At 45.3% G+C, this 23,367-nt stretch overlaps 7 protein-coding genes across 7 annotated transcripts; all 7 read left to right on the top strand.

The window, feature by feature from the left end:
* Positions 1–4,376: 4,376 nt before the first annotated feature.
* Pmar_PMAR017466 (Prohibitin-2, putative) lies at positions 4,377–6,581 on the top strand. The gene is made up of 8 exons (XM_002784736.1): positions 4,377–4,502; positions 4,589–4,728; positions 4,773–4,895; positions 5,122–5,202; positions 5,253–5,353; positions 5,525–5,637; positions 6,280–6,404; positions 6,455–6,581. Exons 1-8 carry the CDS (start codon positions 4,382–4,384, stop codon positions 6,521–6,523), a joined length of 873 nt encoding a protein of 290 aa, XP_002784782.1. The 5' UTR covers positions 4,377–4,381; the 3' UTR covers positions 6,524–6,581.
* A 1,998-nt stretch (positions 6,582–8,579) lies between these two features.
* On the top strand, positions 8,580–8,731 carry Pmar_PMAR017465 (hypothetical protein; the record flags this gene model as incomplete). The annotated part of the gene is made up of 1 exon (XM_002784735.1): positions 8,580–8,731. A coding segment is annotated over one exon (152 nt), but the record flags the coding sequence as incomplete, so codon positions are not given.
* Positions 8,732–10,758: 2,027 nt separating this feature from the next.
* Positions 10,759–10,917, top strand: Pmar_PMAR017464 (hypothetical protein; the record flags this gene model as incomplete). Its single annotated transcript, XM_002784734.1, has 1 exon — positions 10,759–10,917. A coding segment is annotated over one exon (159 nt), but the record flags the coding sequence as incomplete, so codon positions are not given.
* Positions 10,918–13,007: 2,090 nt separating this feature from the next.
* Pmar_PMAR017463 (conserved hypothetical protein) lies at positions 13,008–15,236 on the top strand (the record flags this gene model as incomplete). Its single annotated transcript, XM_002784733.1, has 4 exons — positions 13,008–13,094; positions 14,610–14,702; positions 14,805–14,876; positions 15,141–15,236. The coding sequence occupies 4 exons, from the start codon at positions 13,008–13,010 to the stop codon at positions 15,234–15,236; spliced, it is 348 nt and encodes a 115-aa protein (XP_002784779.1).
* Positions 15,237–16,158: 922 nt separating this feature from the next.
* Pmar_PMAR017462 (hypothetical protein) lies at positions 16,159–16,662 on the top strand (the record flags this gene model as incomplete). Its single annotated transcript, XM_002784732.1, has 1 exon — positions 16,159–16,662. The coding sequence occupies one exon, from the start codon at positions 16,159–16,161 to the stop codon at positions 16,660–16,662; it is 504 nt and encodes a 167-aa protein (XP_002784778.1).
* Positions 16,663–19,793: 3,131 nt separating this feature from the next.
* On the top strand, positions 19,794–20,489 carry Pmar_PMAR017461 (hypothetical protein; the record flags this gene model as incomplete). Its single annotated transcript, XM_002784731.1, has 4 exons — positions 19,794–19,884; positions 20,023–20,110; positions 20,156–20,314; positions 20,378–20,489. The coding sequence occupies 4 exons, from the start codon at positions 19,794–19,796 to the stop codon at positions 20,487–20,489; spliced, it is 450 nt and encodes a 149-aa protein (XP_002784777.1).
* Positions 20,490–20,649: 160 nt separating this feature from the next.
* On the top strand, positions 20,650–22,188 carry Pmar_PMAR017460 (Serine carboxypeptidase, putative; the record flags this gene model as incomplete). The annotated part of the gene is made up of 10 exons (XM_002784730.1): positions 20,650–20,771; positions 20,813–20,866; positions 20,911–20,999; positions 21,046–21,118; positions 21,256–21,316; positions 21,442–21,519; positions 21,577–21,654; positions 21,748–21,876; positions 21,933–22,007; positions 22,093–22,188. 10 exons carry the CDS (start codon positions 20,650–20,652, stop codon positions 22,186–22,188), a joined length of 855 nt encoding a protein of 284 aa, XP_002784776.1.
* Between the last annotated feature and the right edge of the window lie 1,179 nt (positions 22,189–23,367).

Raw genomic sequence — 23,367 nt, 5'->3', positions numbered from 1 at the left:
CATACACTGCGGGGCTGCAGCCAATAAAATCCGGCTATGAGCTTGATATAGGGATTCGCCTTCTTGTGGAATCACTTGGACTTGTTGTATATGGGCTTTGAGTGCTGCTTTAAAGGCGTTAAGCATGAACTTGACCACGTTGAGCTCTGGGCTGTTTGGGGATAGTTTTTGGCCTTGCAAACCCAATTGTACGCATGTGTGGACTCCTCGGTTGTGGCAGGGTGCGTTGTCGAACCAAGTCAGGAAGGGTTTACCAGGAGGGAGTTCAACTCTCGGAGTCGTGAGAATTTACTGGCCATGGAGTTGAGAGGCGATGGAGCCACAATGGAGCTCACGTGCCGGCCTCTTTGGTTTTGAACCACAGTGACGGCCTTTCTACCTAGAGCGAGAAATGTGGAGAGTGTTGGATTCTTTCGTAGTACCCAGGCGAGAACGGCCCATTCCCCTCGTCGTGAAGAGATTGTAGCCTGTTTCATCAACATATATGTACCGGTAGCTCTTTTCTTGGCTGAGCATATATTCGGCGCATATTCGACGTTAGGTTTTGTTAGCCTGTGAGTTTCTGCTCTGATATTGAGATCGCGATAGTAAGAGTGGTGAATTTGATAGTGAATTTTCTTACCTCAGTATGAAGGTGAAGTCTCTTGAGTGTGATTAGGGCGTTGTCTAAAATCCGGTCGATAGAGCTCATGAAAATTTTCTCCAAGTCTTGGCGTTGGTCGAGGGTAGCTTCCATTTGAGCCAGAGTGGAGGTTGGGTTGTTTTCGACAGTTTTGATCACTGCTTCTCTTCGTTGTTCTGTAATCTTATATGCACAGCGTCCTCCTCTTCGTTTTGGAATAAAACTTCTCTTTTTGGCAATGCGGTAGGCTGTATCCGGTTTGACGTTGTGTTCTTGTGCTACTCTCTTATAATCTTGATCGTTATCATATGCTAGAATTATCGCTTTTCTATGGCTTTTATCTTTATGGCGGTATTTCCGCCATTTCACATAGCTCGTTGGCGAGGTATGTGCGCTGCACAAAACGGTTCTCGATGCAATATCAGAGACGGTCAAGTGGATCCAACGTGGGTGCCACAGAGGGACAGACTTTTTCGGGGGTCTTCCGGTGATCTTCTGCGGTGAATCACCACTGGTGGTCCATGCCAGCTCGGACGCATTGACTTCCTCGACAAGTCCGACGTGTATCCGCCTGACGAGTACCCCATCCTTCCTTTTTGGAAGGTCCGCTGCTGGAAGTATATGGAACCTACTGTGGTGTAACTGACGAAGTTTAATCGCGGCAGCGATGTCAAGTACCTTCGGCTATTGACCAGATAAGATCCGCTCCAAGGGTTCAAGAGGGTATACCAAACTTCAGTGCAGAGGCCGTTGATACCTTTGAGAAGATCAGGGATCGAGATGCACTTCGGTTGCAAAGTGCAACCGAAGTGAATTTTGACACCAGAGTCTGGTGTCGTCCATTCTCTAACATAAGAGTTATACTACTCTGATTTCATGGTACTACCACCTAACACTGCCGCTACACAGAAAGCGTCTCTTTCTGCTATACAGAAAGTATTGAGTAGTATTCCTTGGTGAAGTCTTGTTTTCGTTATATTGCTGAGGTGTTGCATGAAATGGTTGTGATGAACGCGTATCCCTTGTGTAGACTCGCCATTGTTCCTGTGCACAATCGGCGACTATAATGGTCCCCTCATCATGCGCCCAGGGGAAGAGATCTTCTAGGGGCCCTAGGAGATCTCTTCCCCTGCGCGCATAATTAACCCTGAACTAGGGTTGAGTGCGTTGCTGTGGCTCCTCAGGTCATCGTATGGAGTTCATCGAACAATTCTTTTGAAACCCAGAGCTCGTCCAATAGACACCTCTGAGTTGGGAAACTTGTGGACGATGTCCACTTGTCTCATAATTGGCTGGCAGCTTTGCCTTGCGAGTCACGCTCTCGCTCACTTTAGGATTTTGCCTTTCGACTGCTGCTTTTTTTGTTAGGATTGTTTGAGCCCCCTCTTCGTCCTCGAAGAAGTGGGACTTCGAGGCTCGCCTTGATTAACTTACTTTTTTTGTGAGCAATGGTCCATAATGGGTATGGTCGCTGCTCGGTCAGCGAAGCGACCATGAGGTTTGAGGCGACGACCACTTCCACTACCAGAGCCCGCCGTGGCAATGGCCAATAACTGCTACGGTGGCAGTGTTACCGTGTGAATACCTAGGGGTATCAAAGTTGGTTCAAGCGAGACTGCCGTTCGGCGCGAACAACTGAGTGAACTGAGGTGAATAAGTACATCTCGCGAGACCTCAGTTAATGAAGAAAACACTGCCCCGTGAAATGAGTCATTGTATTGTCATGTCAATGACACCAGCTGACTCGTGTTCTTCGCTAGGGCTGGCATACTCTGCACGTATGTACATGAAACGGGCCAATACTCGAACGGCCGAGACATGTAAACCTGCACAATCGGGATATGAGCTGAAACTCTTCGACTGGCTTTCGCCTACGGACAAACTGCGGTGCTGCTTTTACTTATCCGATGTTTGAAGTTATTGGAACCTCTGATCTGCGAGTTCGGGAGGGGCAGTGGTCGAAAACCACAACACGGAACCCGTAAACTGGGTCCGTGATTTGTAGCTTTCGGCAACTGCAAGGTGGATGATCTCTCGTGGCCGGTTTCCTAACGCAAACCAGGGCCGAGATGAACAACTACCTCTCGCTAGACCTTGGTTAAATAAGGGAGATCAAAAAAAAATATGAACAAAGACCCGAGTATAGCTCGCGTTCTTTGTAGCGGCTGGCACGCTCTGGCCATGCTCGAATGAAACGGGCAAGTTCTCGATCGCCTCAGCGCTGGGAGATCCGCACTATCCCGAAGTGGGCAAGCACTCTCCGTCGAGGTTTCACCTATGGAAAAACTGCGATGCAGTTTTTCCTCCGCTAGATTCGACTGCAGAGCACCTGAGTCAGATATTGATCCAGTCGGAAGGGCGAGCGCGGTACTGATGATAGCTGCGACCGCCCTAAGAGCTATAACTTATCGATTAGCCGATCACCACAAATCCGAGTTTTACTCGATATTCAATTTCTTCCTCATGAACACGGTCATGATTGCGATGATGATGAAATCAATTATCAGCTACTAGAGCTGAAGCATCATGTTGATATCTTTCCTCACTGAGTGCACTATCATGTGTTCAAAACGGGTTGATTCGGAAACATTGGACGAACTGCAATAGTCTACATTTTTCTCTGTTCGGATTCGTAAGCAATCTCTGCTTCCCACAAAGCAGGTTTTTCATTTACCTTTTGAGGCTCAAGTGATCTATCATTCAAGTGGAGATAGATTAAGACCAAGTCGCAACATGGCAAGCCTGTCCATTATGTTGGTAGAACCTTCCAGCACTAAGGAACGCGATACGAGGAGAGTGGAAATCAGGACGAAACGAACTTGAGTTAGATGGCTACGGCTCAACACGGACTCATGCCCGTGAACGACTATGCATTACAGTGCAATATAGTGTTCTACATCGTCCGAGAAGTGAAGTGAACGAAGCGTATAATGATTCGGCCCGAAGTAGGAAGACCTATTGCTAACTGGCCCTGAGCAAATTGCGGCTCAAAGTCAAGTTACAGTGTTACTTGAGTTCAAGCCGCGATACTCTACTCCTGAACTCAAGGCGCCTTAAACATCCCCACTGTAAAGGAACTTCATCGTAATCCCGAGGGGCACGGATCTTCTCGACACATGGACTTCTCACGTGTTGATGAGAACACGTGCTAGATCCAATACTAAGTAATGACTATCATTGCCTGTATCGTCGCGTTCGGGCGAGCGCGTTATAGACGAAACGCATGACGATGGAGTGATTTCGCCAAAAAATAGGTTCCTTGTAAGTCCACAAAAGCCCTTTACTCGCGTTACAAGAAGTGGTCAATCCTATAACGGAAATTCATACGATGATCAATACACATCATCAAAGCGGATGGAACTCCTGGAACACATATCGCAACCCTCACCGGCCCGGGGACGCTGGGGTTTAGACTGAGCTGACTGACATTTCGAGAGTCGGGGATCGGCTGATAGAGAAAGGGAAGTGGAGGTCAAAACCGGACCTAGTCTGAATCTTTCATGGTCGACCTCAAGATACGTCGATCCCAGAAGGCTTAACGTAGGCGGACCTCCGACTGCTTCCCGCCGATTCGGCAGTCTCTGCTAGTCACCACTGAACACATCAGTCATCATAAATTCAACGACGACACAATCCTATTCATCCCAATCTTCGTTTTGCGTTCCATTTAAATCGATCACTTGGGCGCGCGCTTTTTGCGATGAACCTCGAGCCCCCGAGCATCGAGGTCTCAGCTTCGGTTCCTTGTAGTTTCTGGTAATGTCGCAGAAGTTCACCGAAGCATTCTCGAAGTTTGGCCCGCAATTGGCGAAGGCGATCACGGTCGGGACCGTGGGGATCGGCGGCTCGGTCTGGGCTTTTAAGAATTGCCTTTTTAACGGTAATAGTAGGATGGAGTATCCTAGGTTCAACCTTGCAAGATACAGAATAGGCCCAAATATGGTACATATTTCTTCCCCTGTTTAGTCGATGCCGGTCATCGAGCCATCAAGTTCTCCAGACTCAGCGGTATCCAAGAAGACCTCTACTCTGAAGGAACTCACGTGATGGTACCTTGGTTCGAAAGACCGATCAACTTCGACATTAGAACTAAGCCCAGAACGCTGGTAAGTGATTCGTCTGATTTACGGTATTAAATTATCCTCTCTAGGTGTCCCTCACGGGTTCCAAGGATCTCCAGATGGTCAGCATTTCCCTACGAACACTGTGTCGTCCTAGAGAAGATAAACTACCGGCTATATACCGCTATGTTGGTACCGACTATGATGAGAAGGTAATTCAATATTCATTTTCATTTGACTAGTGTTGGAGAAGTATGTGTTCGCTCTCCTCATTTGAGCTCAGGAGCATCCTTCCTAATTATAGGAGCCTATTCATGTCGAAATGTACCAATAAGAATTTTACCAAATTTCCTCACAATTTTCAAATTTGTCGCCGACACATATAGATGTTAATATTTTATATTAATACTGGATTTGAAAATACTTTTGCGTCCACAGGTCCTACCGTCCATCATCAATGAGGTTTTGAAATCGGTCGTTGCGCAGTTCAACGCTTCGGAGTTGGTCACTCAGCGAGAGGTAAATTCAAACGAGTTTTTCTATTGGTTTTTGCATGCCTTCTATTTTAGGTCGTGTCTCGTCGTATTCGACAAGAGTTGGTCGAACGCGCCCGAGAATTCAACTTGATTCTGGACGATGTCGCTATTGTTGATCTCGCTTTTTCTCCAGAGTAAGAGGCTTATGATTGGCTACATATTGGAGTTCAACACGGTTTACGTGAAGTGAAAAACCCAATATTTGCGCTGTGCAGTAGTCTTAAAATATATTTCTCACTAGGGTGAAAAAACTCCAATTATATAATTAAATATTATCGCTTATTTTTATGTGAGTTTGTATGTAGATATGCGGGCGCGGTTGAGCAGAAGCAGGTAGCTCAACAGCAGGCTGAAAAAGCGAAATATCAAGTGTTGAAGGCCCAGGAAATGAAGAAGAATATTATCATCAAGGCTCAGGGTATGGCGTCAGTTTTTATGACAATTCTCCGTCGATTGTCTGGAGTGTTATTCGCTGTGGGAAAACATGCACATGGTCAACTACATGTGTTGGTGCCTATGAAAATTCTGAGGAAATTTCCCGGTATTCTCATTGGTTTCTGTACAATTTCACCCGACTTCGTATATAAACTCCTACAATTAGCTTTGGAAACTCCTGAGCTCAGCAGTTGAGGAAAGCGATTACATATATTCCTACTCCAACACTGTATGGTAAACTCCTGAGCTCAGCAGCTGAGCAAAGCGATTACATATATTCCTACTCCAACACTGTATAGGAAACTCGTGAGCTCAGCAGCTGAGGAAAGCTAACACATATTCCTACTCCAACACTGTATAGGAAACTCCTGAGCTCAGCTGCTGAGGAAAGCGATTACATATATTCCTATTCCAACACTGTATAGGAAACTCCTGAGCTCAGCAGCTGAGGAAAGCGATTACATATATTCCTACTCCAACACTGTATAGGAAACTCCTGAGCTCAGCTGCTGAGGAAAGCGATTGCATATATTCCTACTGCAACACTGTATAGGAAACTCCTGAGCTCAGCTGCTGAGGAAAGCGATTGCATATATTCCTACTACTCCAACAATGTTTGTGTCAGGTGAAATGGAGTCTGCCAAGATGATTGGTTCGGCGATCCAGAATAATCCCGGTTTCGTAGAATTGAGGCGAATTGACGCCGCAAAGGAAATTGCTCATCACATGGCAGTGAGCCGAAATAAAATGGTAGTGAAGTAACTGACGATTTTGCCGAGGATTTGAATTTTCGATAATAGGTACTCAACTCTGACTCACTCTTGTTGAATCTAATGAGCGGTGGTAAAGAGAGATTGGCGATGGACTGATCGTCGAGGAAGCATTAATACTAGAGAAAGAAGGAAAGCAGCGTCGTTTCTAGTATGTGTTGGAGTAGTTGTTGAGTTATATGTTGAAAATTAAGTATGGGAGGAACGTCTTCTAGAGTTTTTTGTTATTTTTTTAAGACACGGTTATACCGGAATTTCTTCAGCTCGGATCGGTGGTTTGAAACGCCGTTTATATGTTGTGGATGTGCGTATCGTTCGACTTCAACTTTTTTCGTTCCGGAGAACTACCCGTGAATCTCACTCAGTGCAATAACTGTTCACATTTGAGAAGTACCTCGAGCAGTCTTCGCACATTGTGCGAGTTGTCAACTCGTGGAGTGTGAACAACGCATATCGAGAAGTGGTGTAAGTGCATGAAAATGAGCTTTCATTGGTTTTGTGTTTGACTAGTTTCAACTTGTGTTTCCGAATTCATAGATTTCGTTTACGAATTTGAACTTTCATTTTTTAGTGGTCTACGAAAGTCGAACTTTCATTTCGAATTTGAACTTTCACTCGGTGAAAAACTCTTTTCATCCGACTAAAATCAAATTTCATTTTTCTAATCTGTTTCACCCTTCATTTGCTGAATTTGAGATTGAAGAGGTGTAGTGATTGGTTGTTGATCAAGTTGCCATTGTATAAGTCGTAGAACTCAATGCACAGTAGGTTGAGGTGCAGCAGTATACAAAACGTCAATGTGGACTTTATGTTCGCTATGTGCTTACGTACATACCTATACTAAGATAGCACAAGTTGATCAACACTCTGGAGGGGGGGGGGGGAGATTCGGTCGGATGTTGAGACGACAGGACAATGAGAGAGGGTGGAGCTAACTGAGCTCCTCTGAGACTGAGTTCCTTCTTGCAGGACGACCCATGGTAGGATTTTCGGATGATTGTTGATCAAGTTGCCAATGCATAAGTTGTAGAACTCAATGCAGAGTAGGTTGAGATGCAGCAGTATACAAAACGTCAATGTTGGCCTTATGTTCGCTATGTGCTTACGTACACATTTATACTAAGATAGCAAGAATAAGCTGCGACTATTAAGTTGGTCAACTGTAACTAGTCCTACTTTGTCGAACTCGTCCCTGAAAATGTAATGTCATGGGGGTCAACGCGGTTAACTCAATAGTAGCGGTCGGGAGGAAAGCGAGGGACTCCTGAAAATTTCTCTCAAATCTTTCACCCTAGTTGCGCTACTTAGAGGCTCTAACACAAACACCTGAGGAGTAAGACAACGACTAGCAACATCCCACTCGCGGAACGTGAGTGGAAACACCATATGTGTTTTACGCCTTTTTCGCCATGTGATATATGAAATGTGTTTTTCATTAGTGTTTTTCATATCACTAGGGTGAAACTCCAATGAGCGAAAAGCGAACTTTTTTATATGACCATGTGGCGGAAGAAATATCAATGGATGCATCACCGGATGGGGATATCGACAAGGGTGTTGTCGATGAATTGAAAGTAGGTGCTGGTCAACCCAAATCTAGAGAATTCGAGTAACACTACTCGAATTGAGTACTGATTTCGGAGGGAAATATATGAATTTTCATTCCCCGGGTTGCATATGGGCGTTTGCATTTGCGAGTATTGTGCATTGGAAGAATATCTAATATTATACAGTGACAGCAGTCGAGGACGAAACGACATATTGGCGATATCCGTTTTCTACGGAGATCGATTTTCCTGGGAAAATTGTTTATCACAAAATCGATTCTGAATAAATGAAAAATAGAAAGAAAATGATACGAGAGAAATTATTCAGTGATTGTTATCCATTGGAGTTTCACCTGTTTTACGTGAAGTGGCGTAAAACGCGATATTGGCAGTATGCAGTAGTCGTGAAATATGTTTTTCACTAGTGTTTTTCATATCACTAGGGTGAAACTCCATTATTGTTAAAGTATGCACATGGTCAACGACATTGGTCGGTGACAATTCGTAAATTCCGAGGGAATCCGTATTCGTTTCTCTAGTTAGCTTTGGAAACTCCCGAGCTCAGCTGCTGAGGCCAGCAAACATATGTTCCCTTAACACTACTTCAGTTACGCGGTTTACTCGTGGTTCGCCACAACCATCACCGAGTTCAGCATAGAATACTCGACGGGGTCGCAGAGTATTTCGCATTAAATGAAGAGGAAAAGCAACGAATCGCGGGAGGGGAGAATATGAAGAAGCTCAAAGGGCGACCTGTTGGGTGATATTCTGCCGAGTTGGGATGCAATTTTTGGGACATTACGCGAAATCTAAAAAGTCCGTTTTCAAAAATTTGATCCCCTAATCAATTCAAACAATGGAGTTTCACCCGTGTTACGCGGAGTGGCGTTATATTGGAGTTTCTTGACCCTAGTGATATGAAAAAAATAGTGAAAAACATATTTTACGACTATTGCATATCACCGCAAATATCGCGTTTTTCACCGAGTTTTACGCCACTTCACGTAAAACGGGTCGTGAAACTTTATTAATATACCATATGTCGTTATTTATATATACTCAGAGGACATCTATTAATATTGGAGTTTCTTGACCCTAGTGATATGAAAAACACTAGTGAAAAACATATTTCACGACTACTGCATACAGCGAACATCGCGTTTTTCACAGAGTTTTATGCCACTTCACGTAAAACGGGTGGAACTCCAATGAACTATTAACATTATTATTATTATTATAAAAATGGAGATAAAGGAATATCATGTATTAATATCTTATATTATGTAATAAGTCTGTAGGGAAGAGAAAATAATTTATAGAACTTTAGGTGAAATCACAAATGATGATACTCCCATACTACGCGCGTCGGGGGTCGGGCTTCACTGGGAGGCTTGACATGATGAAGTCTTCTTTTGAATGTAGATAGCATCGTTTCGAGAAGAGGCTGGAGGAATATATGTTCGTTTTCCTCAACTGAGTTCGGGAGTTTCCTCATTGATTATAGAACTCGAATAGAAGTGTAAAAAAATCAATGAAAACCTCCTCGAAAATTTTATATTGTCACCAATACATATTCGACGACGGTGATAGTAACGATTACAAACTTGACTTTCTCAGGTATTCTCATCGAGGTTCTGCGGAGTTCGTAGATATCCATCTCGCTCATGCGCGAGGTGGCAGTAGACTTATTCCGCTAGGGTTTGACTCTACCCGGTTGAGAGTTCCTGTGCTGGCCTACGTGGCGATCGCTAGTGGAATCACGAAGACGCTATGTCGCTCCATCGAGAGATACTTGACCGGAAACAATAGTGGGCGTGCGCTTTTGTTTCGATTTTGATGAAATTAGCAAAATTATGGGATAGGTGCTACGGCCCTCGAGCAATGTGTTGATTTGCTGCCAATGGAAGGGCGGAAAGATGGCGTGTCGAATTCAACGATACGATTCTGTCACTATCGCGATGGGGGTTTTGGCCCCCATACCGATGCTAGTTTCTTTACGGTAGGGGAGATGGTCACATTCCGTTTTCATGGAAAATTGCGGTATGAAGTGCTGAATTTTCCTCAAGCGCATACGAAGGAGGGTACGGAATACAAATCCACCTGGGATAGCTCGAACAGATTCACATCACCGTAACTGAAGAAACAATTAGCATGAAAAAAGTAAAGTGCTAGTAAAATTAGCATTCAAATTGAATCGGCGACCAGAGTCTACCAAGCCAGAAAACCTGCAACCGTATTATATGCGGTATATGTGGAGGGGTGTATAGTAGAGTTTCACCCGTTTTTCGTGAAGTGGCGTGATAGTCGGTGAAAAAACCCGAAATTCGCGGTATGCAGTAGTCGTGAAATATGTTTTTCACTGGTGTTTTTTCATATGACGGGTGGAACTTCATTTATATATACTATATAATTTTTGATATTATTAGTTATATAATATGTCATGTACGTATGATTTTAAATCAAAACAGAATCACATTCCGTATAGGTGCTTATGGTGAGCACCTCATCTAAATGTTGCTGACACTGTTTGAAACGTCTTAACAGTCATAGACGTTGAACTAACCTTTATACAGTGGAGTTTCACCCTAGTGATATGAATAAAAACATCAGTGAAAAAATTTATTTCACGACTACTGCATATCACCGCGAATATCGCGTTTTTCACCGAGTATTACGACACTTCACGTAAAACGGGTGGAACTCCAGTGTACTCGATTTCGATAGCCCACAACGGAGAAAAATGGTCCTGTTCCGCAGATTATAGATACGAGTCTTGAAATTCCGCAGGTTATAGCATGCACTGGAGGTGGAGGATCTTCACTCGAGATCTTGTGTCCAGAAGATGGATGGCGAGCTGTTGATGAACTCGTTTCGGACGGCGTGTCGGTTGTGGTATTCCCCGGCGACTTTATGAGTATCATTTCTGATGATAAAATCCCGGCGACGGTATGTGGGTGCAGGTGTCACTGCAGAGGATACATGAAATTATTGAAATTTCACCCGTTTTACGTGAAGTGGCGTTAAACTCGGTGAAAAACGCGATGTTTGCGCTATGCAGTGGTCATGAAATTGTTTTTTACACTGGTGTTTATCACATCACGGGTGAAACTCCATTGTAATTTCAATCGTGGCAGCTCTCTTTTTTCCCTAGTATAGGAGTATGGAAAAAAGAGCTCAGCAGCTCCGGAATGGGCGGCCGAACCGTGGTATATGTACGGAGAAAACGTACATATATTGTAATAGTATCATCATATCCATCATTACTCAGATCTTAGTGCATGCTCTTAAGTGGATTCACGCTGTACCGTCGCTAGGCTTCAGTGGGATTATCGAGTGTTTGCGTGTAGTTGGGTAGTTGTAGGTGCACAGTTCATTATCATAACTTTTCTCGTCTATGCATCATACTGTTATTATTATGTTCATAATAATACTACAAAGTGACTATTACTATCCATACTTCACAATACCATCATTATTCATAATAATGAGGGGCAGACGAGATAGCATCGTTTTCTGACGTCATTATAGTTCCTCAGAAGATAGAGATGCATTCACAGGATTTCCGCTGAGCATCATCGCTAGTATTGAACATTTGTGTATAATGGGGTAGTTGTAGGTTCACCGAGCAACGCCGGGATCAACAGGAGAGGATCGTATTTCGGTGCCTATATTGTTCAGAGCTGAGAGTAGTGTTCATTGGCCGTGTAAAGTGCATGGGATGTTAGATTGCGAGGGTGAGTTTCAGGGTAGGAAAAATGCATGTAGTCAACTAAGTGTGTTGGTCACAATACGGAATTTCTGAAGAAATTCTTGTTGGTTTCCGTACACTTCTACCTGAATTCGTATGAATAAAAAGAATCTCGCAGAATTTCCCCAGAATGCTTATATTGTCATCAAGAAATGTAATTGAAGATATGCATATTTTCCAACACTGTTGAGTTGTTAGGCTTATCAAGCGTAAAATGACTATACCGGGATTCGAGCTTGCGCTCGACATTTCGTAGGGTGAATTACGGCGGTGGTATCTTCTGATCATATTGTTTGAAACTTATATTTTCAATGGAGTTTCAACCGTTTAACGTGAAGTGGCGTAATATTCCATGCAAATGCAAAACGTGTATGTTTCCGCGACCGATAATACAGTTGTTCTCCGGGAAGTGATTTGTGAAACTCCGATGTGTGGTTGTTTCTGTAGAGGCCTTGGCTATGGACGATCTGGAGGCGTTCTGTTCGATCAAGCGGAAACGTCTCGCTTCACAACAGCGTGGAGATGACGATAGCTGGGTTCTCAGAACTAGAGGGGATCTGATGGTTGATATGATGGGCTGATACCATGTTTCTTTTTATGGTTGGATTTGGGGTTCAACAGTTCTCACATGGTCAACTGCCTGTGTTGATAAGAAGACGAAAATTCTGAGGAAATTTTGGGATATTTTCATCGGTTTCTGCATATTTCTACCTGAATTCGTGTATGAACTTCCTCTTTAGTTAGTGAGGAAACTCCTATGCTCGGCTGAGGAAAGCGAACATATATTCCTCCACCACTCAGAGGTTATGTTCCGGTTCAGTTGTGTTACCCCGTCGAGCATTTGTCATTTTTTCTCGGTTCTGACAGCCTCGGGTTGCCGAGTCTCGTAATTGGATGGTTTCCACAGGATTTATGAGCGGACTTGCTCGTTGTTGTTTCTTCCGGGCAAATACTCTTCGACGTTTCGTCGGCGTCGCCGGAGCTTCTCTGATTGCGGGAGGCATGGCTAGAGATACCTTGCGGGTGAATCGCTGTTGGGCTGAAGAGAAGATGGTCGGACAGAGACTGATTGACCCCCCAAAAAGAGAGCAGCGAAACCTATCGCAGGTGCCAGCAGCAGTGTTCGAATGCAAGATCGGGATTTGGCTGTCGCTTCTGTCCATTTCTCTGAATTGAAATTTTACGAATTACTCGGAAAATTCTTTATTTCCTGTGACTCTCGCTCGGCCTACTATCACCGATAGTGAAGCTTCATTCCACACGCGGAAGATTTGATTTGATTCAGGTGATGTCCGAAACGAATCTCGGCGAAGTGGCTGAACCCCTGAGCTTCGGTATGATCTCGGGATTCTGTAGTGGCTTTTTCTTGAAAAAGGTAAGAATAGTCCCTTAAACTCACTGGCACGTCCTCGGTATTCGTAAAATTCCGTAATCTGTTCCAAGTCAGTGTTATTGAGAACTGTCAATGACACTACTGGGCATAGGGTCGATGCCCATAAGGATGTCGAGCTCCTTGGTTTACAAGACCTGAGAAAAACTATCCTCCAGGTTGATTGATTTGATATTCTATGAGTCTTCAGCCATAAATCAATAAATATATCAAGCTGTGAACCTTCCGGTTCGCCGATCTTATAGTGAGTCGCCTCGGGTGACCGGAGCCCGACAGCAGTTGAATTCTACTGTTGATAACATGCTGTCATACAGTCTAATAAGCACGGTGCCATCCACTTGAATTATCGCTGTTGTCAAATGCGAGTAGCGAAGTTAACCTTGCACAAACTTCAACGGCAAGCACACCGAGATTCTATGCAGTTCCTCTCCACCTTGATCTACGCTGGCTAATACAAGCGTAGAAACTGAGAACCTCGAAGAGAGGATTTGGCTTCGTCACAATACTGCATTTACAACCTGATTCACGAGTCCAAGACGGTACCCACAGCTTCACAGTAGTTGGCGATCTGGGAGTCACACTGGGGAATCAAGTGGTACCCGATAAATCAGGAGTCTGCTTGGAACAAAAACCTTGAGGGAGAGATAGGCCAGGTATGAATCTGGTTGATCCCTGATGATACAGGACAATCATGAATTGATGGTGTGAATGATCGTCACGATATTTGGAGAGCAATAACACACCCTATATAGACGAGAGTCCATTGACCACAACAATTGTCTGCAGCGGTGAAGCACTATTATGGTCGACGATCCTTCAGTGACGAATTCGAAGTAGGGTACGATGTTTCATGATGTGTGGTACGCTGATGATACAAGCAGTATTCATGACTCAATATCACTAGATGGAGCCTTATTAAGGTTGCCTTAGTGATTACGACGGCCGAGTCGACAGTAAAGACATCGATATAACGGTATCCGGTTCTTCTCGCAGTAGCGATAAATACACAGGACGGTCGTGTGAGATATCGCTAGCTCTGTTGGAGTTAAAATGTGTCATGATTACCTCATTTGTTGAATTTGTACAGAAGAGAGTCACACACGATTCTTTCATTTTGGATCGGGCTTAATTTTCCAAATTCAAGCGGTATACTTCCACCAAGATCAATGAGAAGTGTGCTAGTAGTATGTCCTACTGAAAACCTGATGACATACTGGAAAGTACCCGATCAGTTTCTCACACTGCATTTCCCTCGCGGTAGTGATCAGATTTAGAGAAGTGGTATCAATATTATTTCTTCGAGAGTCTTAATTTAGTCCCTAATATTGACGGGTTTAGCATGACTATGAACGATAGTCTTTTGGAATGTTCATATTTCTGTATACCACGGATTGTGGTCTCGTTCGCGCACCGCTCGGGTGCTTATCGATAATGGCACTCAGGACGTGGCCAGTCTACAATGTATGCATGTAGACTCTACATGCATTGTGATATTTTCAGGTCGGCAAGGCGGCAGCGGTGACCTTTGGTGTGGTTTTTGTAACATTCCAGGCAGCTGCTCAGGCAGGGTATGTGAACGTCAATTGGGATGCTGTAGGTGGGGCATACCCGAGTCCGGCTCGTAAATTTTGAGATTGCAGGATTGCACTAGGAAATTCCTAGTAGGAATTAAACTTCTATTGGTAACTCTATCAGGTACAGCGTGACGTGATGAGGGGTCTCGATATGGATGGTGACGGCGAAGTTACTGAAATGGACGCACGGGAGGTGAGGAGTCTGTGGGGGGAGCTCAATCATTTTCATTTCTGGTTGCCTTCGTTTTGTTACAATTAATTTGCCACATTCGTGCTTTTGCCTTCTGACTTCCTCTCGAACAATAGGAAAACTATGATTTGGTATTCCTTGAAGAAAGGCAACAGGGGAGTTGTAGCAGTAATTCATGAGGACATTGTGCGTCGGAAGCGTCGTGTTGTGTTACAAACTTCTTGCTCTATTCACTGTTCGAAAGTTTTGTGGGCGCGTTTGTCTCAGGCAGTGGTACGGGCGGTTAACTATCTCACGGAAAACACAGGGATTGCTGCGGGAAGCTTCATGGCTGGCTTCATCCTGGGTGTTAGAAAAGGATAAATGCAAAATTGACCGTTGAGCTTTGTGCAATGTTTGTTCACCTATGACGAGTTGAGTACACGGAGTTGATCCTTGGTGCTTGAAGAGTAACGTGAATCAAGCACTTATAGATTAATATATAAATCTATGGAGATGAAGATGATATATAAGCCTATGGGAACGAGAATCAGAGTCATCTTTCTCTTGAGGTTAGATTCATATTTATCGCAGAGTATACGATCTACACACTTCCAAAGGGTATGTGGTATGTCGAGAGCTCAACTGGTCGAAGAGAAATCATTTGAACAAAGGACGAACAAACACTGGAAATACGCGAAATGAGAGGATCTGCTCCTTAATTCGGCTTTGTGTTGACTGGCAGTAACTGGCAACAGTGGGTTATCGTAGGCCAGCGAAGAACGATTTTGCAAAAGATGGGGGTTCGAAATTGTGACAATTTATCCATACAATGGTCGTTGATGGGGACCATCGACAACTCAGCTTTGGATGGCGGCTGAGCCAACTTGTACCGTGCAAGAGGGCGCTGTTCACCAAAGCCATCCTGAGTGAGTCACTCAGAGTGACCCATTTCTTTTTAACAGCTCATCGCCAATGAGCGGGAGCATTCAGTCCCACGTGCGGGAGAGTGTCACCTGTTGCGTTATAACCCTCAGTACAAATGTGTCAGTTGTACAACTCAAGTCCTTCCTGTCGGGAGGTAAACCTCGAATAGATACGGTTCTAGTTTCGCAGCATACCTATCCCTGTCGCACAGGACCGTTCATTCATTTGTGGACTTGTGTCTTATGTCACTCGAAGACGGTAGTATCCCATCGGCGACTCAGAAGGTCTTGAAAGGTTTGGAAACACTGACCTTCGAGACAGACTTTATATGCTCAGCCATATAGGAGAGTGGTATTGCCCGTTTGGAGTTTTGGCTTCCATGAGCGAGAATGGTTGGGAGAAACTGCTTTCGGCCCATCACCAGGAGACCCAGAAAGTCGGCGCTAGCGACCCCCCGTCGCCATCGAACCCTGGTACTGCAGCATCTTCCACGGATCCCGGGACCGATGTCACTCAAAGTCCTACAGCAACTGCCTCACAGCGGCAACTCACTGACAACAACGGCACGAGCGTGACCCAGGCTCAGCTTGTGATGATCATCGCCTGTGCTAAGGCGGCTTCAGCTGAAGCCAGAAGGCTTTTGGAACGTGGCCAGAGAGAAGTAGATGCTGCGACTTCGTCATCGTCCGGCCCTCAAGTCAACATCGACAAGCTTGTCAAGAACCTAACCGAGAAACTCGGTATGGTTCCACCTAATATAGGACCGGACGAGAAGGCCATGAAGCTACTCTCGAAGTCTAGCAGGGCGTATGTGGACTTCAAACTTCTCAACGTCTCTAACTCTAAGTTAGAGTCTCTAACCCAAATGCAAGGAAAAGGTTGAGAACTACTACCACAAGGCTGGTTGTCGAGGTATACGAAGAACCCGAGGATTCCCGCTCGGGCCACAATGGCCTCGTTCTCGACATAATGTCGAGACATTATGGGGGCTTGGACAGCGCAGTTTGGTGGATATGTCGCAGGCGTACGTTTGGTCGACGAGCATGCCGCGAGTAACATCCTGACATTTCTGTCGTATCAGTGCGAGATCGGCCGCATCGCTCTGTATTCCCCGGCACGTGCGGTCGACGCCGACAACCCAAAAGCATGTCATCCAAGAAGTAAGCTGGCAGAAAGCTGGTGGTGGGCGGCACTATGTTCGTCTCCTTCAGGTGATCTGCGATAGATGAGACTTCCCTCATCAAAAACGCACACTACACCATTTCCCGTGCAAGTTTGACAAGTGAGCAGACAAGAATGACAATGTTACCATCAAGAGTGACAATGAGAATCCAAGTGTGTCACAATCTAAATTTGTTGCAATCAAGATTGACAATGAGAATCCAAATTTGTCACTTTTCTATTTTGTAACAACCAAGATTGACAATGAAAATCCAAGTTTGTCAAAGTTCAATTATCAGTTTGAACCGTATGCCAACATGTCGAGTTGAAGTGTCAAACTTGGATGCGTATTGTCAAACTTGTGTGCGTATTGTCAAACTTGTATGGTCTATTGTCATTCTTGATTGTGATATATTCTGCCGGTGTCAAACATGAATTCTCACTGTCAATCTTGATTGTAACATAATTGAACTTTGAGAAACTTGGATTTTCATTGTCAATCTTGATTGTAACATATCTCGATTGTGACATACTTGAATTCTCAAAGTCAATCTTGATTGTAACAGAATTGAATTGTGACAAACTTGGATTCTCATTGTCACTCTTGATGGTAACATTGTCATTCTTGTCTGCTCACTTGTCAAACTTGCACGGGAAAAGGTGTAGAGTGCAAGCCTAGCTCTGAATAGGACTGGTAGTGAGTTTCATGAATTCCCAGGGGCTCGAGTTACAGTTTAGCGGATGGTGCGGACGATCGCCTGTCAGTCTCGGCTGCAAAAAAGCAACTCACATCCTCACGCTAGACTATCCCTTGACTCTCCGTGGTCCAAACCTAACCGAGCAGTCACTAATTACCACATAGTTGTCTTTTTTACTCCATAACCAAAAATCGTCAGAGATTCGAACAAGCACTCGAGCGCCGGGCACGCATCAAACGGACCAGACGTGCTATGAAAAGGGCACGCGTGCCGGCTGAGATAACCACGACTTTTTCCTGTCAAGGGAGAACTCTCTAGGCTGGCCATAACCAGCAAACTCAGCTACTTCTAGTGAACATCGACACTGTCGATTCGACAGCACGGTTCATCCTGCCGATAGGAGAGCAGTGGAACTCCACAAAATCGCCATCACCGAGAACCGCGCAAAGGGGGCCGAGCTTAAACGGATTCAATTGATCTTTCTTCCGGTCGGTCCTGGTCGCGTATGCGTTACTCAATTCGTTATGTCTCGCAATGTATCCACCCGAGTGACTGTTTTGTAAACTTTCGAGATACTAGAGTTAGGCTTATCCGTTTATTAGAAATTTCCTTATGTGAAGTCTCCATGGATTGCATTTCATGTCCTGAAATCTCGGAAATTTCCGCAAACGGGAATCTTCTGAATCTCCACTCTCGACAAGCCAGGGTTGTCAACCTTGCGGTAGACAGCATTGCATCCTAGCTCATGAGAGAATTCGAATTACGATTCCATTCGTGAGAGGGCAAGGATCCAGACCGTGATTGCCACTTCGCGTGGTTCTCGGATTTCGGATTCACGCATGCAGGGATACGTGGACGCAGAGACACTCGCGAAGCTTAGCGGTATAGATTGCAGCTCCATGCCGATAATGTACCGATATAGTCGATGATAATCGGATGATTTAACATGGTCGATGAGAGGTCCTCTCAGAGAGGAGTAGTGATCCGAACAATCAAGCAAATATCTCTTGCTCTTTGCTCGCACACTTTGCATATATGAGACACTCGTTCTAACACGAGCAGTCGTAGTCTTCCACTCAGAGAAAGGCCCTCCTTCAAGAGCTCCGTCTCATGGAAGATACGACTGGAAAAGGTCTCGAGGAGGGCAGAGTCGCTCCACGGCGGAAGAGAAGGTTCGGTGACCAGGTCGCCGCGACCTCTGACGGACCTTACGCGTATTGCTCCCCATCAGACACCAATACGGGGTCGATGAGGGACCCTCATTGAGGGTATTTGCAGAAAGGGTGGACGCCACCGACCTGTGTTTTGTGAGGCATGAACAATCAATCGCTTGATCTTCTCATTCGCATTTGGTTCCCGAGTACGAGTATTCATGATTTCCTCTTGTACTAGTGGAAAAGCAATAGTGACCCAGTAGACTGTCTACTGTAGACAGTAGGGTCCATTCGCCCGCAAATGGAGATCATATGGTGCAGTGACAGCACATAGAGCAGTGCCCTGAGAGCTGCTCTCAGAGAGCACATCCTGGTGTCTGGCCATTTTACCGTTTCGAATCGAACAAATATCAGCCAACTTCAAAGTCTGTAACTCCTACCTTGTTCGACGTCAACTTTGAATCGCCCAGGCGGATCGCTGTAACACGTAAAACGCTCCAGATGGAAGTCACATGACGCGTGCATCGCGAGGAGCTCCACACGTGATGAAGGATCTTAACGCGTTCTGGATTTCTTCGTGTTTCCGCGTTCCAATGTGGAACACAAATCCTCGGCCGGGCGCACACACTCGTATGATACACAGGCCGTATAACGCACAAGGTCTGGATCTCGCGTTGGTGTTCCACGATTGGGGTAGCTAGTCAGGTGTTGCCATTCTCTCTGGGGGCAAACGTAGCGCAGCTTGAAGCTGCCAGCTTCAGTCTTCCCATCTCGTTTTCTCCTGGTAGTTGTGAGTATATTTTTCCATGACCATAGTCCACATACGAGGAACTCTTCCCATACCCGCATCAGTGGCAATGTCACCAGCCAATTGTTATCTGCTCATGAAACCTTTACCTTTCATCAATTTATAGAGAACCGCTCTGGCGTGTTATGGTATAAGTCGCGTCGATAGCTCTGCCAAGCGGAGATTATTTGTTCGAAAGTCCCTATTGAATAACATGACCGCCCTACAAATGCTCATATTTGCTGCTGTGACTCTGGGTATGGTGATTCAAGCGACGAATAGTAGAGACCATGCTCAAGGCAATGGTAAGATTCTCGTACGATTGCTCACGAGTTGTGATTTCCAATGTCGTCCATGAAATGCTTACCTGAGCCATCGCTGGACAGAGAGATGGTTTCATGGGAGCCGTTTTCTTCACGAATTTCTCAGGTGTGTCATCTCAGGTTCAGTCACGGTTCGGTCGGGCCCCTTGTGCCATTCAAGTGTCGGAAAGCAGCACTCTGGATATGTGCATGTGGGTGGATCGAACAGGTTGGTGCCGCTTGTCTACGCCATTTTCAAAGACAACTATTGCAGATACTTCTACGTGGCTATTGAAGCCGATGCGGAACCTAGCAAGGCCCCTACTTTCATATTTATCGGCGGTGGCCTTGGTGATAGCAGTATCGGTATCGCCATGGGGCTCAATGGACCATGCCATGCGGATCCAGCTGGGACTCAACAGCTGCCAAACCCGTTAGGCGAAACAACACACATATTGTGGCCATACATATCGTGTACATATGGGCTGTTGTTCAGTTACTCGTGGACTCAGCATGCTAACGGTATTTGGGTCGATGCTCCAGGGCCAACTGGATTCAGCCTGGGACTTGTCGAGCCCAGCTTGGAGAAGTCTGTAGCCAACTTGTGAGTTGCTCTTACGACAGTATTCCTCCGACCATTTTCCTCTTCTGCATGCAGGATGATATTCTTGACCGAGTTCTTCAAGATCAATGAGAACTTCAAAAGAGATTACCACCTCGTCGGAGTGTCAGCATCTGGTATTGTCTTGACTAGCATTCTGAGCGCCTATGCCCGCTCTCGTAGCCTCCCTTGTCGTCATGTTGGGTGCACAAATTACCAAGAACCAGGAGCTGAAGGCGAATTTCAGGGGTGTTATGGCTTTTTCTGGTGCAATCGGCCCATCTGCTGTGTAAGGCGCTCCCTGCCAATAGAATATATTCCCCTTCTTAGCTACCAAGGATGCATGGATATGGCATCTCAGCGCAAGCTGGTGCCTCAGGATATGTGAGTCCCTCTGCCTCCTTCATTTGCTCATCGTGCATTCCTAGATTGAATATAATGCGAGCGGGTATGAACATCTGTCGAGCGGCACTCGCCGAGTGCAACTCCAACGGTCCTGGGAAGCCTGCAGCAAAAGGTGGGTGGCTCGGGATGTGCTGTTTCTGTTGACCATAGTTCCTCAGATAAGTGTCTGAATGCCGTGAAGTTGTGTGATTCTGCTACTGTAACTCAATTGAGAAAGACTCCAAGAAGCATGTGAGGATCGTCGATGTTGCCGACTCGACTGAGGAATTCTATAATACCACGGTGGTATCATCACCTAGGGTCTAGCTGTTTCCCGCCAGCATGTCTTGGCGTACTATTTTACTCTCGACGAGAATCTCTCGCTTTAGATACGATGTGCGCACCGAAGACGGCCGTGAATCACGGTTCTACAAGTTCAATCCTGGAAATGTAAACCCGCCGCCATCACTTCAGATTTCTGATGCCCACATAGGGGAGGATCGACCTGCATTCTACTCGGACTCTCACTTCTCGTTCGCCCCAGGAGAGCTTGAAATTTATGTTTTTGTCTTCAGGTGGAGAAGCTTCTGAACAGAAAGAATGTTCAGGATGAGCTGGGAGTTGCAAAGAGCTTTCAGATGCAGAATGATCATGTCTGTTGTCGCATCCCGCATTGAGTGCGGGGATTGTTATGATTCTACGATATTCAGGTATTCAGTGATTTCCGACCCTACGCGGCTTACGATACAACATACTTCGTAAATGAACTACTAGATCAAGGAATGAAGGTGAGGTCTCTGTGATTCATGATATAAGTGGCCTCTATCACTGATAATAGGATAAGACTTATAATAAGTCGTACATTCCACAGTGTGAACCAGGTATTCATCCTCAATGGCGCTGAGGACTTCGTGACTAACTACGGTGGTACAGAGAAATGGGTCTTCTCTTTGAATGGCCAAATCAATTACGGTTCGAAGCTCTCCTCGTCTCTCCGTCGGACTCTGCAGGTGAGCTATCTCAGGCTCAATGTTCGTTATTCGCTTTGAGGCTTGTCATCTTTCAGTTTCCTCGAGTTGGCGTCTTTGGAAAGTACTATCGCTACTCGTTCGCTAACGGAGCACACCTTGCAGTTATTAATGTATGTCGAATTCAATTTATTCGGACGATTGAGCAGGACGCACTCAGGGCCGTTTCTCGCTTGAAGGCTGAATTTATAATTTCAGGTGATCAACTCGGGACATGATATGATCTTAGACGCGCCAGAAGGAATGCAGCAGGCATTCAATTCCTTCCTCTCTGGTCAACTCTGGCAAGGATGATCAACGTCTATCTCGACATCGATGTCCAACGTCTATCTCGACATCGATGTCCAAAGCTTTTTTTGTACTTCAGTACAGTTGTATCCAGCTGATCTGTTCTTTCTCATAACATAGATCACATAACTGTGATGATGAGACTCGTTCAGAGCGAGCGTAGGAAAATTATTCTTTGTCGATGAAAGAACGAGACGTTCCCCAAGAACGTTACTTATTTCAAGGCCGATTTCTGATAGAGGCATATGTTGCTTGGAAGCTTTGGTTACGAGTTTATTGTTATACTCGAGTTACTCGGGTCGATTGGAAGAGTGAAGAAAGAAGCCGTCCCTGTAATTTGGATTCCTCTGAATGTTAGTAACGCAGTCAGACTGAATGATTCAGTGATGCATGTATACAGTATACAATTTCACATGTGGCTTGAACGGTTTAGTATACAGCCTACGAAATCGTTCAAGCCAGATGTGAATCAGCATCTGACTCGCGAATCAGAGTTAACTCACCCATCTAACCCTGAGTATGAGTCACATCCCGACTCACCGACTGACTCAAACCCGTTTCACAGCCAGTTCTGGTACCGACGGTGTTCCGCGGCGGCACAACCCTGAGCTTGAGACAGTGAGCTGATTGAGTAGTTTACGCGTGCCCGATACACTGTGGCGTGTGTCACGTTCTAACTACTGACTTACGGATTATATCACACGCTGTTCGGCGAACAGTGGCGAACACTGAGTGTCCGCCTATTGAACTAAGCGTCGGGAATAAATCCGAAAAAATAAAGTGTTACATATTCATCCTGTGTTAAATCAGTAACACAATGTACAGTGCTACATCCTACTCGTCCGCTCCGTCAAAATGCAAAGCCACGTACAGGGCCACGAGCCGCTATTTCCTCGAAGCCCGGCTCCACATCATTGGCTTCTATCTCCCCGAATTCATGTTCGTCATTCGCGTTGTCGTCTTCCTCTCCCATCATTGTTCGGAAGTTATGCAGACAAAAGCACGCAGGCGCAACTTTGCGCACTTCTCCACTGGTTCAAGCCGCAGATTTCTTTTACAAATTGTAGAACTTCTCAATTGACGGCACTTCCTCTCGATAGCCGGGCGAACACTCTTGCGAACAACATTGAAGGCTGCATCTAGAGTACCAGCCTCATTTATCAAGTCCCGGTCCTACCGCTAGAT

This window comes from Perkinsus marinus (genome assembly GCF_000006405.1).
Source record: "Perkinsus marinus ATCC 50983 genomic scaffold scf_1104296934654, whole genome shotgun sequence".
In the NCBI taxonomy this organism is placed as follows: domain Eukaryota; phylum Perkinsozoa; order Perkinsida; family Perkinsidae; genus Perkinsus; species Perkinsus marinus.
This window is presented reverse-complemented; position numbering and strand designations above follow the sequence as displayed.

Bases quoted from the DNA above. Each gene is read 5' to 3' on its own strand.
- Pmar_PMAR017466 (XM_002784736.1), top strand. From the start codon at position 4,382: ATGTCGCAGAAGTTCACCGAAGCATTCTCGAAGTTTGGCCCGCAATTG. The intron at 4,503-4,588 runs GTAATAGTAGGA...TCCCCTGTTTAG, and splicing joins TAAGAATTGCCTTTTTAACG to TCGATGCCGGTCATCGAGCC. The intron at 5,638-6,279 runs GTATGGCGTCAG...TGTTTGTGTCAG, and splicing joins TATTATCATCAAGGCTCAGG to GTGAAATGGAGTCTGCCAAG.